The following is a 15,002-nucleotide window of genomic DNA, read 5'->3' on the forward strand; positions in this document are numbered from 1 at the left end:
ATATATTTATATAGGACCCAGACAAGTGTAGATGGCTAAAACACACATTGTAACTACCGTATTATGATGCCACACACAATTTGATCAGTTCTCCTGAATTTGCGCTGATGGTGTTCATACATTGTGTATGTGTGTGTGTGTGTGTGTGTGTGTGTGCGTGCGGGCGTGCGGGCGGGCTAGATAGAGGACACTGAGCGGCAGATAAAGAACCGAAGAAAAGAGAAAAGACGAGAGTTTCATACATCCTTAATTGTCCTCCTCTGCCGACATCAAACGGAGCAGTACATGATGACGTATGAGATGGCATCTTGAAAGAGACTTCATCCATAATTTCACAAGCAGCTCCACAACGAGCCGCGTACACTGGAATAAATAATAAATAAATAAAATCAGGCCGAGGTAGCAAGGTAAAGGGACAAAGATAAACTGGTCATGAGCGGAAGCAATGAATATTACATTCTGATCACTCGGCTGACGAACGCTTCTCTGTAATACTTCCCATAAATCAAACAGATGTTTCTACGGTTCCCTTTTTTCTTCTTCTTTTTTTTTCCTCAATGGAAGCTCTTTGTTCAAAGAAATCGTTTGTTTAATTACCCCCAGCGGTGGAGCCAATTAAGAATTCAAACTCAATTAAGTCTGAAGTGGGATTTCTTCTTCTTTCTTTTCTTTTTTTTTTTTTACTAGAAGTGTGGTAATGATTTGGGCGCAGACAGGAGCCCCTGTGGTGAGTACAGTCATTCACATGGAGGATTGCTTACCCGCTTAATTACTCTCTATGGCTTCTTCCACCGCGATGAAGATGCTGAGTAAACCACGCAAAATCCTTTTTTTTCCCCCCAGCTTCAACATATTTCTTGATTGTCAAGATTGTTCATGAAACAGTGACAGTATTTTTTGACAGAACACAGGCTTGAATAAATCGATCATATTCATGTTATTACACGTGTGCCTTCGTGAGCTTTCAGGTCGTCGTTCCAGTTGTTCTCTGGAAGCTTTCCCCCCCCCCCAGTCTCTGACTCCAACAGGTTGAGCCGCCGTTCGTTAGTCTGCCAGCGCGATGCAGCTGTCTCGTGGTCCTTTTCAAGCAGCTGATTTCTCCAGTAGTACCAATCAGCTACCTCACCAACTCTTTCAATAATAAATGAGGCACAACGTTATGCTAGTATATGGCAGCGGCTACAGGCAAGTTTCCCTTGCCAGTGAGTGAGAAACTGTTATGCTAGACTAATTGACTTCTGGCAACTTGTCCGTATGGTCGCTGCCAGTGTGTGTGTGTGTGTGTGTGTGTGTGTGTGTGCATGGTGATGTTGTGTGAGCAGAGCTGCTCTAATGAGCTTCTTTTGCTTTGGGTACCACCTTTAATTAACTCGATCGGACAAAGACGCGCCGACAGTAACAGCCAATTTGACTATTAATAGAACTATATTTTGTTTAAGTGACTGACCGCCAGCCTGAAGGGGCTTCTGTTATGACAGCTTCTCTTTTCGTACCTCCATGTTGGGGCGTACTGACAAGTTATTACACAACATGCTGATAGCTGCACTGTACCTACTGCACAGCACAGTTTCTTCTTCTTACTTAACAGCTGTGGCGGGAATATACACTTGTAGCATCTGTAGTTAAATGGCCTTTTGTGAACACACAGCTAGTGAACTAGTTATTTCATAACTAGCCATGACGACTAATCATTTGGAGAGTTCAATCTTCAGCAACAGGAGCAACAGTAACTAACGAACGGTCAATTAAGGGTGCGAAATTCATCCATCCAAAAATATTGTGGCAATTGCTGCCTCTACCTGTAATACAGTGAGTTCTCTGGATAAGGGAGCGACTTTATGAATTGTCTTGTGGGAGTGAACCGTCGGCTACTTAGAAGGCTTTAAATCATTTTCAAGTGGCAGCCAATCACAGCACCTGAGCTCTAATGTTATCTTTTAAGTATTTGAATTAGCCAGGGTTAGATAAAAAGCATTTAAACTGCGATGTAAACACAACATTATTCTCTCCCCCATTTTTAATTCGCCCCGACAAACACGGCCACGCCAGACCGCTCTCCTGATAACAGCGTGCAAAGATGAGGTGAAACACAGTGTGAGGAGCAAGAACAAAGCTATGTTGATTTGACAGGAAGCTGAGGTTGTCTGGAGTTCAACAAGTCAGGGAGACACACACACACACACACACACACACACACACACACACACACACACACACACACACACACCTGTGTGTGTAATCCTTAATTATAATAGCATTCTTATGAAATAAGAAAAGCGTTATTTCTAAAAAAAAAATAAGTAAAATCATGAAGTACAACTATGAGCGAAATAGTAAAATTTCTGAAACACAAATGAATTAGGTTTTAGGGGCTGTTCACAGCGGGATGTTGTTCCTATTATCAAAATCCCTTTAGCGCAAAAAAAAAGGTAATTTTGTTAATTACAAAATCGAGTGAAACACTCATGATTTAAGCAAAATCCTTTATATTTTTTTGAAATTCCTTAATTACAAAATGAAGTCAATTTACGAAGAAAACATTATTGCTAAATTCGTATGAAACAAGCAAAATCCTTCACTTTAAAATAATTGTAAATTCCTTTATTAGTACAATAATAAGCAAAATCCTTAATTCCAAAATCAACCAAAATGCATATGATTTAAGTAAATCCCTCTAATTATAAAAAAAAAAGCAAAATTATCCAAGCAAAATCCTTAATTATAAAAAAATAGTACAACAACATTAGTACAACAATGAGCAAAATAGTAAAATTTCTGAATCACAAATAAATGAGTTTTTAGGGGCTGATCATAGCGGGACGTTGTTCCTGTATTATTATGATTATCTTTTAGCTAAATGTTGTCCTGCTGACAAAATCTTGCTCATTACAATAAGTGAAGTCATGAAGTTCATTATATTTTTTAAAGGAAAAACACCAACAGATTCTCAACATTGAGTATCCTTATACAGAACGTAGAGGATATATGTCAATGTTTCATGTTTATTATAATATTAACATTGTTCCTGTCTTTGGTTTAGACACCGGCTGCTTGGACTCTGGTAAACCTGCTCTCAAGTCTAGTTTTCAAATGAAACGTTAATATCTGTGAGGTGTTTTTAAAGATTCACGTCTTCAGCAGGAACCGATGGGCTTGGAGCTGACAGCCACAGACAGGAAGTCAGAACGTATAGAGAGACCAACACATTGTTGAAGGTAAGAAAGACTATAAGGCTATAATAATGTGATATAATATTCCAGCCTTCTTGTTTCAATGGAACATGCGTATAAAAGGGAGCTGATGGTGGTTGTGTGTTAGAAATCCATCTGGATGTGAGATGAGCTCCTTGGAGGAGCTACTCTGCTCCCTGAGCTCCTTCTTCTTCTTCTTCTTCTTCTTCTTCTTCTACTTCAGGAACACCCAGGTTATAATGATCCAGCTCAGTGTTCTTCTGTCTGCACGGCATCTGCCCCCTGTTGGCCTGGAGAGACATGACAGCACAGTCCTGTCTTCAGTTAACTAAACACAGAGCGAGAGCTTCATTTCAGTCGCTGGTCTAAACAACAGACGTGTGTCAGTACCTTACAGTAGAAGTAAAGGGCAACGGTCACCACCAGCAGAGTCAGCGGCAGGACGATCGCTTTGATGATCAGAGGTGTTGGATCTGAACAAACACATGGACAGTCATCACATCACACGACATCATGAGTCCAACAGCTCCCATTGACCCTGAAACCTACAATCACTGACACTTATTACTCTTGTTTACTTCATATTCACTGTTTGACCCACAGACGTTATATAAGAAGTGGACATAGTCGCCGTGACGTCACTCATTGGTTTGTGGACTGTGGCCGTCGCCATCTTGTTTTTTTTGCACCCAGTGAACAGGAAGTGACCATATTTGGACTGAGGAGGAGTGACGTAGAGACGCCGTATACTGTCTCTGGTAGAGACCTGTCAATCACTGTGTAGCTCCGCCCTAAATCATACTCTGCTTTATGGTCTATTTGACTCTAAATGGACCATAATGTACTAAATGAACACCATGTGGTATTGAAGGAGACTTGAAACTACAGATTGAGACCATAAACTCATGTTTACAATATTTACTGAGGTAATAAATCAAGTCTCATAGACTATACAACCAGAGGAGTCGCCCCCTGGTGGACAGTAGAGATAATGCAAGTTTACAGCTACTTAGCTTCAGTTTTCAGACCCAAAGGTAAATCAGCTGTTTACAAGATCAAGAATGAATGATGGCCACTAGAGAGAATCTGGTTAGTCTTGGTTTCATGTTACAATGATGTCATCACCTGCATCCGGTTTTCATCACCAGAGCTCCTGGTCAGAGCTGGACCGTGCTACGCTGTGATTGGCCAGTCAGCTTTAGAGGGGCGGGACTTAGTGAAGAGTCAATTGAAAGCGTAATCGCTATCATTAGTGACTGTCTCAACGTTTGGTTTCCAGGATAACCCTGGTTCTCTAAGTGAGGTATCGGAGCACACCGCCCTTCTTGCTTCTGATAGGTGGAGGAACTACACTTGAAAATGGCGAGTTGGGGGCTAAGGGGTGTTATGACTGATGTGGTGGCAGTGGAGCTTTTGTGATTGGTCACGTCAGAAGGTGCTTCAGTTCTCAGAGAACCAGAGTTATCCTGGTAACCAAACCTGCTCTGTCCTACAGTATATTGTTAGCTGTTGCCTTTTATAGACTTTGTTTAGGTTTGGTTACTACATGACATGTGTAACACAATGACAGGAGTCACAGTGTCATTCCAGAAACAACATGCATGGACTCTGTGGTCAGCTGATCATCTTCAGTCAGTTTGGACCAATCATCTTCCCCAAACCTGCATGTAAACAGTCAGCTTACCTAAGACAGTGAGAGAGAGCAGACGGCTCTCAGAGGAGAAGGTATGATTAAAAACATAGAGGTGATAAACACAGCTGTAGCTTCCTTGGTGGGCGGGCTCTGCAGCAGGAAACAGGAAGTGGGCAGAGTGATTGACAGCTGGCTGGGTGTAGTTGTGTGCTGAGTTGGAGGAGGTGAAGGTGAGCTGGAAGGAGCCTCCTGGGTACTGTGGCTGGATGGAGCAGCAGATGGTGAAGGTGGAGCGCCTGAGCGCCCGAGCCCCCTGCTGCTGGGCCTTGGAGACCCCGTACATTGAGGAGGACACAGAGATGATTGGCTGAAGCAGCAGGTCTGTAAACACAGAGAGATGATGAAAGTTCACGTTCGCCCTCCGTTGAACAAGATGGACCCTGAATAAGGACGTGATGTCACAGGTCTGACAGACAGACAGGCAGGTGTGTCCTGCCAGGTGGAGCTCAGCAGTCTATGAAGGGTTTGAAGCTTCTAGAAACAAGCCCACCTCTCTACATTTCAGGATGCCGTTGTCCTGGATAACTTTACAGTTCAGTCCAATGGAAACCCACTGACTGTCACTGTGACAGAGGAAGGAACATACTGGAAACATTGCTGTCAGAGATGATGTCATAGATTACATTACATTACATTACAGTCATTTAGCAGACGCTTTTACCCAAAGCATCTTACAATAAGTAAATCGCTTTGGAAGTGCATAGATGATGTCACTGATGGGCTTACCGGAGCAGATGAGATCCAGGATGGAGGAAGAGAAACCTGATCTTGAACAGTCTCTCAGAGCAGATCCAGACCGAACACAGTTAGATTTGATCCTCCACACAGATCTCCTTGAGGACTCCTTTTTCCGTCTGATAGAAACAGCAGAGCCACAGTCCAGATCTCTACAGACAACAGCTGCTTCCTTCAGGCCCCAGGCAGAGTCATCTACTGGTCTCCAGTTTCCCAGGTTCATCTCCAGTGTTCCTGCACAGCGACTGTCTCCTCCCACCAACCTGACAAGTTCTGAACAAAAACAAGAGAGTCGTCAGTAAAAGAACAAAGTGAGTTTCAGTAGAACAGAAATGAACCAGATCAAAGCTACAGCTCCTCTTCTACCTGAGCAGGTGAGTCCAACAGCTTTGCCAGGCGAGCAGGTGTTTCTAATTGAGCCTGAGCTTCTACAGTCCAGGAGAGCAGACTCATTGCCTCCACACTGGAACTCTTTGGTCCACATTGGAGCCTCCACTTCTCCATAGAGCGCCCCCTGGAGGACTGAAGGAGCCCCACAGCCAAGCTCCCTACAGACCACCTCTGCATCCTGCTGGTCAAAGTCATCTTCACACACCGAGGACCACCACTGGTTAGACTGGTTAGACTTCACCTCCAGTCTGCCTGAGCACAGACTAGTCCCATTCACCAGCCTGACAGGTCTGGTGTCTGGAGAGATGATAGAAGATGAAAGAGAGAGAGAGATAAAAGACACCAGACACTAAATAAAAAGATGTCAGGAAACAATAATTCAGAAACACAATTAAATAATACAATACGTCAATATAATCAATAACCAGCTGTCTGCAATGTGAGCGTGGTCTTACCAAAGTAGGACACTTTGGAGCTGCATTTCAAAACAATGCACAGAAGCTAAGAGACGGATTAGTGCTACTGGGTTCATCATGTTGGGACCAGGACTCTACAGAGAATGGTCTTCTGGACTCACTTGGAGGAGAAGGGCTTTGAACACAGAGACCTACTGCTGCACACGGATGTAAGATGGCTGAGCAGAGGAACATTGTTGTTGAGATTTAGTGAGACTTCCTGAATATTTCATTACATGCAGAAGATGCACAGCTAGAGGACTACCAGTGGCTTTTGGATTCAGTGTTTTTGACAGATCTCCCTTTACTGTTCAACAAAGCTGATTTAGAGCTGCAGGATTATGATGAACATGTCATCACCAGGATCAGTGAAGGAAACACGTTTAAAAGATACAACTGCTGTCAAGTAGGCTTTAATGCTGTGAACTTTCCTCACATGCAGACAAAAGTGAAACATCAGGGCAAAGACATTGTGCAGCTTGACATCTATGAGGAGCAACATGAGAACATCAGAAGTGATTTACTGAGGGAAAAATAGTATCAGTGTTCCACCTGGACAGCTTTGCTGCTGAGCAAGAGACTCTCTCACTGCAGATTTACATTGAGATCAAATCAAGAGAAACACCTGGCATGAATGAAGAGTTATGGGACTTACTGATGGAACACAAGTATCCACACCTCAGAAGATGTGCCTTGAACTTGATGAAGAAACACGTCTCCACTTCAGCAACACCAGGTGCTGAGCCAGTAGAGTTAAACATGCAAACAAGTCACGTTTGAAAGCAGACAATGGGGAATCTAATGGTACACCGAATAAAGCGACAGGTGAAGGCTCATTAAGGGATAGAGCCACCTCAGAGAGTGTTTTATAGACAGATTCCCAGGATGTAGTTAGGGAGGGACTGGACCAAAACATATGAATTAGATTGGCACATACAGTAGATGATGTCACTGATGGGCTTACCTGAGCAGATGAGATTCAGGATGGAGGAAGAGGAACCTGATCTTGAACAGTCTCTCAGAGCAGATCCAGACCGAACACATTTAGAGTTGATCTCCCACACATATCTCACTGAGGACTTTTTTCTCCGTCTGATAGAAACAGCAGAGCCACAGTCCAGATCTCTACAGACAACAGCTGCTTCCTTCAGGCCCCAGGCAGAGTCATCTACTGGTCTCCAGTTTCCCAGGTTCATCTCCAGTGTTCCAGCACAGCGACTGTCTCCTCCCACCAACCTGACAAGTTCTGAACAAAAACAAGAGAGTCGTCAGTAAAAGAACAAAGTGAGTTTCAGTAGAACAGAAATGAACCAGATCAAAGCTACAGCTCCTCTTCTACCTGAGCAAGTGAGTCCAACAGCTTTGCCAGGCGAGCAGGTGTTTCTAATTGAGCCTGAGCTTCTACAGTCCAGGAGAGCAGACTCATTGCCTCCACACTGGAACTCTTTGGTCCACATTGGAGCCTCCACTTCGCCATAGAGCGCCCCCTGGAGGACTGAAGGAGCCCCACAGCCAAGCTCACTACAGACCACCTCGGCATCCTCCTGGTCAAAGTCATCTTCACACACCGAGGACCACCACTGGTTAGACTGGTTACACTTCACCTCCAGTCTGCCTGAGCACAGACTAGTCCCATTCACCAGCCTGACAGAGTCTGGAGAGATGATAGATGATGAAAGAGAGAGAGAAGGAGAGATAAAAGACACCAGACACTAAATAACATTCTGTCTTATTTTTCTTAGAAGATCTTTGACCCAGAATATAAATCTGTTCATAAAATGATCCCTAAAATCTAAAAGAGATGGGAGCTGGACTCTCTCCTTAAGGAGTGTCCAGGGTGAAGGACCTTGTGGAGATACCGACGAGCTCCCGGCTGAGCTGAGCTGCTCAAAGTTGTGTCCAGTAGGTCATTGGTGCCTGTTATGGTGGAAACCAAAGAACCTGCTGGTGGAAACCAGTGAATAAGAAAGCTGTGAAGCTGAAGGAGGAGTCCTTTCAGGCAGGTTGGTGGTTGGCTTAGAGGACTCCTGGAGCAGCAGACATGGAGGTTTCATAATAAAGATATCTTGGTGCATTCAGCACCTGATTTACTGAGGCAGCAGCTCATCAGACAAGTCTGCTGCCATTCTAGCTGGTGCATGTGTGTGTCCACCTTCGTACATTACTGTCATAGATGATGTCATAGATGATGTCACTGATGGGCTTACCTGAGCAGGTGAGGCTCACGATCAAGATAGAGTGCGATGGTATTAAACAGTCTCTCAGTGTATATCCAGACTGAAGACACTCAAATCTGATCAACCACACAGATCTCAGTGAGGATATCCTTCTCTCTCTGATAGAAACAGCAGAGCCACAGTCCAGATCTCTACAGGCAACTTCTGCTTCCTTCAGTCTCCAGAAAGGGCCAGATACTAGTCTCCAGGATCTTTGAAGTTTCACCTGCAGCATTCCTGCACAGCGACTGTTTCGTCCCACCAACCTGACATGTTCTGAACAGAAACAAGAGAGTCGTCAGTAAAGAAATTCCATTCCATTATCCAAACCGCTTATCACATTCAGGGTCACGGGGCGCTGGAGCCTATCCCAGCTGACAGCTTGGGCAGGGTACACCCTAGACAGGTCACCAGTTTATCTGTTGATGTGTTGATGTGAGGTATAGAGACAGACAACATTCACGCTCACATTTCGAGTCAATTGGAGACTCGATTTTGAGTCTCCAATTGACAGTGCTAGCCACTACACCACCGTGCAGCCTTCAGTAAAGAAATTAATTTAATTAATGTAATATCAAACTAAAACTTGACTGCTGATTCTGCTTCATTGAATCTTTATTTCTCTTTTCTTTCTCTATTTACCTGTTGATGTGAGATTTCCTTCAGCCTGGAGTCCTGGAGAAATAGACACATATTTGTTGTTTTGAGTAAATGTAAAAAACAGAGAAAGGCCCTAGGCTAACGACTGGAAAACCCTAAAAGGTTTCAGCCAATCAGAGGCAGCGAGTCATGATCGTCTCTCAGTACTCTGTTTCCTGTGAGTTCTTCACAATAAAAGCCCCCATTGTGATTGTCTTGTTGAGGTGTTTTAATGTGAAGCAGCAGCAGCAGGAAATGTTGAGTTAGCATGAGCAGTAACTAAATGCTGCTCTGATACGTCTGTAGGAGAGTGAACAGGAAACAGTGAGGCTGATATCAGATCACAAACAGCCTCACTGATCACATGCTGCATCGTTTCCTGTCTATTAGTCATGAGTCTGAATCTATGGCGAACTCCGCCACCAACCATATAAAACACTTCACACAGAGATTATTACTGAATATACATTGATTGCAGAAATATTAATTGACCACAAATATAATCAATGACTAATGATTTGATGAAAATTCGGGGGATTTTAACTTCAATGTGTAAGTTTTGACAAAGTTTAGGACACATCATCACGTTTTATAAACTAAGAGGAAACTTTTGTGTTTTTATTTTTAACATGGAGGCTGGTAGAGTTCATGCAGTCAATAACTAATTACTTTAATTCATTATTTTTCCTTAGGAATATTACATTACAGTCATTTAGCAGACGCTTTTATCCAAAGCAACTTACAATTCAGGTATCACATTTCTACACCGTAGGCACAGCTACGGGAGCAATTTTGGGGTTAAGTGTCTTGCTCAAGGACACATCGACATTCGATTGGCCGGGGATTGAACTGCCGATCTGATTGAAGGACGGCCCTGCTCCCCACTTATCCAGAGTTGCCCTCAAGAATAATATATGTATTTTTTTTTTTACTTTTCTTTATTTGATTGCAATAACCTTTACTGGTTTTGTGTGTGTGTGTGTGTGTGTGTGTGTGTGTGTGTGTGTGTGTGTGTGTGTGTGTGTGTGTGTGTTCTGATTTAATGATACAACAGAAATATTGTAATAAAGCACATCATCTCTAAAGCAGAGTCCTACCTGAGCTCCACAACAGCAGCAGCATCAACAGGTGATCCATGACGTCCAGGTAGACTGTCTCTCTGCCCGTCTGTCTCTCTGCCCGTTTGTATGTCTGTGTGCTGTCCTCGGTGTATATCTGCGTACAGGAAGAGGTGGAGCTTTACTGATGGGTTATCTGTCTTTAGTTTTACAGAGAAGAGTCTCTGTTACATGATCAGGTTCTTCTGTCCACCATGTTTCCAGTTTGACCAGTGGATCGGACAGTTTTTCCCACTGGTGTCTTGGTTCTCACTTTGGTCTGACACAAATCTGTTTAGTTATTGTCCTGTACAGCATGTGGAGTCATGGAAGTAGTATAGAACAATATAAATCTATAGAAATATAGGAAAAAGTTAGATTATCTTTATAGTTGTTTTAAAACTTTTGTGGTTGTTTGAGTCTCTTTGTAGTTGGTTCGCATCTCTATGTGGTCGTTTTACATCTGTTTGTGGTTTTCTTTTAACTTTTGGTGTTGTTTTGAGTCTCTTTGTGGTCATATTAAAATTTTTGTGTTTGTTTGAGTCTCTTTATAGTAGGTTTACAATTCTTCATAGTTGTTTCACGTCTCTTTAGTAGTAATTTAAAACTTGTGTTGTTGTTTTGAGTCTCTTTGTGGTCATTCTAAAACTTTTGTGTTTGTTTGAGTCTCTTTATAGTAGGTTTACGTTTCTTTTGTGGTTGTTTCACATCTGTTTGTGGTGGTTTTACGTCTCTTTGGAGTCGTTTTAAAACTTTTGTGGTTGTTTTGAGTCTCTTTGTAGTCATTTTAAAACTTGTGATGTTTTGAGTCTCTTTGTAGTCATTTTAAAACTTGTGTAGTTGTTTTGAGTCTCTTTGTAGTCATTTTAAAACTTGTGATGTTTTGAGTCTCTAAACACTTTTGTTGTTTAAGTCTCTTTATTGTAGGTTTACTTTCTTTGTAGTCATTTTACATCTCATTGTGGTTGTTTTACATCTCTGTTTTTTCGTGGTTGAATTGAGTCTCTGTAGACGTTTTAAACATTTGTGGTCGTTTTAGTCTTTTTCAATTTGGTTCACGTATATTTGTAGTAGTTTTAAGTTTCTTAGTGGTTGCTTTACGGCTCGTTGTGGTTGTTTTAAAGCTTTTGTGGCTGTTTGGAGTCTCTCTGTGGTTGCATTATGTCTCTCTGGGGTCTTTTTTAAAATTTCATGGTTGTTTGGAGTCTCTTTCTCACTGCCTTTGCTAAATCGGCCCATTTAAGATGGTATTTACACTCTGTGAATTTTGGCAAACCTTTCTGAACTGTGTTTCTGTGGAATTGATAATCTTTAATTTCACAAGAAGCTGCTGACTGATTGCAGATTGTACGACTGTCTCCATGACAACCAGGACAGGCTGAGATGTTCCTATCAGATTAATGCTGTCAGTGTCATCTTATTATTTCCGGTACATGTTTCAACATCAGCAGAGTCATTCAGAGGAGACATTACAGCTGCAACTAAGCATACTATTAATAGTTGATGAATCCATCAGTAATGTTTTTAAAGTAATCAATCATTGAGTCTATAAAACATAACCGATGGATCACTTTGAGGATCTGGTTCAGGTCCACTTTCTGACCCCAAAGTTCAATCTAAACCTGAAGAAGCAGTATTTAGTTTTTTTGCTCCACAAATCTGAAACAAACTGCAGCTCTGCTCCAACTCTCAGTTCTCTAAGACTTCTGTTTGCCACTGAAAATATGAATTTTATTAAGTTCAATTTGAGACTTTTTATTCATTTCTTGCACTGCACTGTACTGCTGTGTGATTTGCAGAAATAAATATATTTCCTAAAAGAAGTATAGACTTATATGTTCCTAACTCTTCATAACTCTCTCTCCAGAACTCAAACAATAAACTCAATATTGATCCTATAAACCTGTGTGACTGGTCGCCTGTCCTCATGAATCCTCCTGGATTCAGGAAAAGGAAAAGAAACGCACCTGTGATTTTAAAGGAAAACAGAGGAAGAGCTTAAAAGGGCAAATCCGGTGTCAGCCACACTATAAAAGACATTTTCCAGAGAATGACTCGGGTTGTGTTCTTTGCTTGAATAAACTATTGTTTCAAATTCTGTCTGATTCCAGTGCGTTCTTCAAAGATCATCAGGACACCAATGGGTATTAAGTATAGAATAAGAATACAGTTGGGGGAACAGTAGTTTAGACTTCATCAACTGGCCCGGTCTGAACTTCTTTTCCACAACATTTTGGCGAGCCAGCCAAGAGATTTTGAAGAACTTCTGCTACGTGAGATAATTTCATGTGTGTAATAGATGCAATCTGAAATGTACACCTTGAAAACTGCAAACCTATCTACGTCATATTTTTATGTTTGTTAAATTATCAGTAGCGATAACTAAATGATATGCTTGTTATGCATATTACAAAAAAAAACACTTTAAAAACTCTAAAAGAAATGATTTACTTTTTTTTTTTTTGCTTTTTGGGGTATTTTGGTTAGACACCCAGCCCTAGGTCCATTATTTTTAGTCATCGTCCCAAAAATAATTTCAACACTCTGAAGTCAATAAATCATCAAAAATTCTAACTGTTATACTTTTACTTTGTTATAGTAATTTATAGGGTTTTTTTCTTCATAAAAACACAATTCAAATCATAACGAAATGAAAGACTGTTTTTGTATTGACTAAAACAATTCAGTAGTTTTAATGATGTATAAAAATGTGCTTAGAGCTCGTGTTAGGAAGTTAAACAGCTCATATGTAAAACAAGGAAAAGCATTCGCATATTTGAGAACCTTGAACTAAATCATTTTCGGCATTTTTTTTCTTGAAGAATTACATAAAACAACTAGAAAATTCCGCAGGAAATTTTGACAGTGTGGCTACTACTGCCCGAAGACGTCGCAATATATATATACACACACACACTATAGTAGTTCAATCAGGAGAGACAAGTGAATGATTAGTAGTTAACATTTATTATGACAGATGATGCGTTAATGAGTTGCACAGAAATTCTTTGGCGCTTGAACTCGACGAGGAGATTTGTGATCGAGTTGTGATCGCCCTGAGCGGCAACAATATAAATCCCCTCGTGGAGTCCAGACACTGGTGGTGATGGTGGCTGATGAGGTTGCTGAGTTGATGAGGCTGATGAATCTGCGAAGATTGGGCGGAGATGGGGAGGTGGAGGGTTGCGCAACGACAGCATGAACTACTGAAGGTAGAGAGACGGTCATATTTAAAGACAGACAGCGGCAAGATGACAGAGGCTAATGATGTCCTTGTGTCGTTGTGCTATTGGCTAGAGACCAGCTGATCTTAGACAGCTGATATGATGATTGACAGCCCCAGACAATAACAAGGAAATAATGTGTGCATGCATGAGGACTGACGGCAGATGTATGGTTAATAAGCTATGGGCTTATGCATGCATGAGTATAGTCTTCCTGTCTGAACTTACGCTAGAGCTTCATTTCTCCTGAATACCTAGGTGTGTGTGTGTGTGTGTGTGTGTGTGTGTAGAGCGAGAGGATCAGTCTGCATCTCAGACCATCAGTGGCCACTAAATTCAAAAGGTAAGCAGAGCCTTTATTTCTGCCAATTCTGATTGTGTCTGAGTGCAGGACTCCACCCAGGTGAAGCAAATCAGAGTGTTTTTCAGCCTTAAGAATGTAGCTAAAATCATTAAGAGTAACACAAGTATAAACTAAGCGCACTGGCCGGACAGAGTTTGATGTAAGTATACGTTTTATGTGTGTCTAAAGTCGAACATAGTATGTGTGTATGTCTCACCATGGTGCAGAAAGAGAGGATGAGTAGGATCCATGCATGTTGAATATATTTATAGTGTGTGGTTTGAACCACAGAGAGACGTTGAAAAACTAAGACGTGAAACGACTACGAAGAATTGTAAACCTACTATAAAGAGACTCAAACAAACACAAAAGTTTTAATATGACCACAAAGAGACTCAAACAACCACAAAAGTTTTAAAACAACTATAAAGATAATCTAACTTTTTCCTATATTTCTATAGATTTATATGGTTCTATACTACTTCCATGACTCCACATGCTGTACAGGACAATAACTAAACAGATTTGTGTCAGACCAAAGTGAGAACCAAGACACCAGTGGGAAAAACTGTCCGATCCACTGGTCAAACTGGAAACATGGTGGACAGAAGAACCTGATCATGTAACAGAGGCCAAATCCCAATGTCCCCCCCCTTACGGACTCACGGACTTTGAGGCGCGCTCCCGCGAAGCCCGTGAGGGTTTAGGGGTGTCCCACTGTCAAATCCTCAAGTGTTTGAGGGTTCTCTCGCAGACATTTTGAGCCCTTTATGAACCCTTTCCGTAAGTCAGCATGGTATGCTGACTTAGTCTAAGGGAATTACCCACAAGTCATAGCAATGTGACGTTAAAAAAAAAAAAAAAAGTAAACAAAGAGGACGGCTCACGTGTGTTCAGCCTGTCTTAGTATATTTAGGAAAATTAAGGGTTAAAGATGGAACAAAAAAATAAAGTTGAAATCAGAGGATATTTAGTTAATTGTTCATCAAATATTTGATTTTGTCATCGAAGATGTTTTG

General features: G+C 41.6%; 2 protein-coding genes across 2 annotated transcripts; both read right to left on the minus strand.

Annotated features, from left to right (window-relative positions):
• Positions 1–2,651: 2,651 nt before the first annotated feature.
• On the minus strand, positions 2,652–7,878 carry LOC137866481 (scavenger receptor cysteine-rich type 1 protein M130-like). The gene is made up of 7 exons (XM_068702425.1): positions 7,804–7,878; positions 7,429–7,710; positions 5,986–6,306; positions 5,611–5,892; positions 4,876–5,205; positions 3,582–3,664; positions 2,652–3,481 (listed from the first exon to the last, which is right to left on the minus strand). The coding sequence occupies exons 2-7, from the start codon at positions 7,658–7,660 to the stop codon at positions 3,356–3,358; spliced, it is 1,374 nt and encodes a 457-aa protein (XP_068558526.1). The 5' UTR covers positions 7,661–7,710; positions 7,804–7,878; the 3' UTR covers positions 2,652–3,355.
• Positions 7,879–7,985: 107 nt separating this feature from the next.
• LOC137866461 (CD5 antigen-like) lies at positions 7,986–10,482 on the minus strand. The gene is made up of 5 exons (XM_068702391.1): positions 10,417–10,482; positions 9,323–9,355; positions 8,672–8,956; positions 8,029–8,118; positions 7,986–7,996 (listed from the first exon to the last, which is right to left on the minus strand). Exons 1-5 carry the CDS (start codon positions 10,454–10,456, stop codon positions 7,986–7,988), a joined length of 459 nt encoding a protein of 152 aa, XP_068558492.1. The 5' UTR covers positions 10,457–10,482.
• Between the last annotated feature and the right edge of the window lie 4,520 nt (positions 10,483–15,002).

This window comes from Cebidichthys violaceus, unplaced genomic scaffold (genome assembly GCF_023349555.1).
Source record: "Cebidichthys violaceus isolate CVI_PGR_0920_01 unplaced genomic scaffold, fCebVio1.0.p SCAF_84, whole genome shotgun sequence".
In the NCBI taxonomy this organism is placed as follows: domain Eukaryota; kingdom Metazoa; phylum Chordata; class Actinopteri; order Perciformes; family Stichaeidae; genus Cebidichthys; species Cebidichthys violaceus.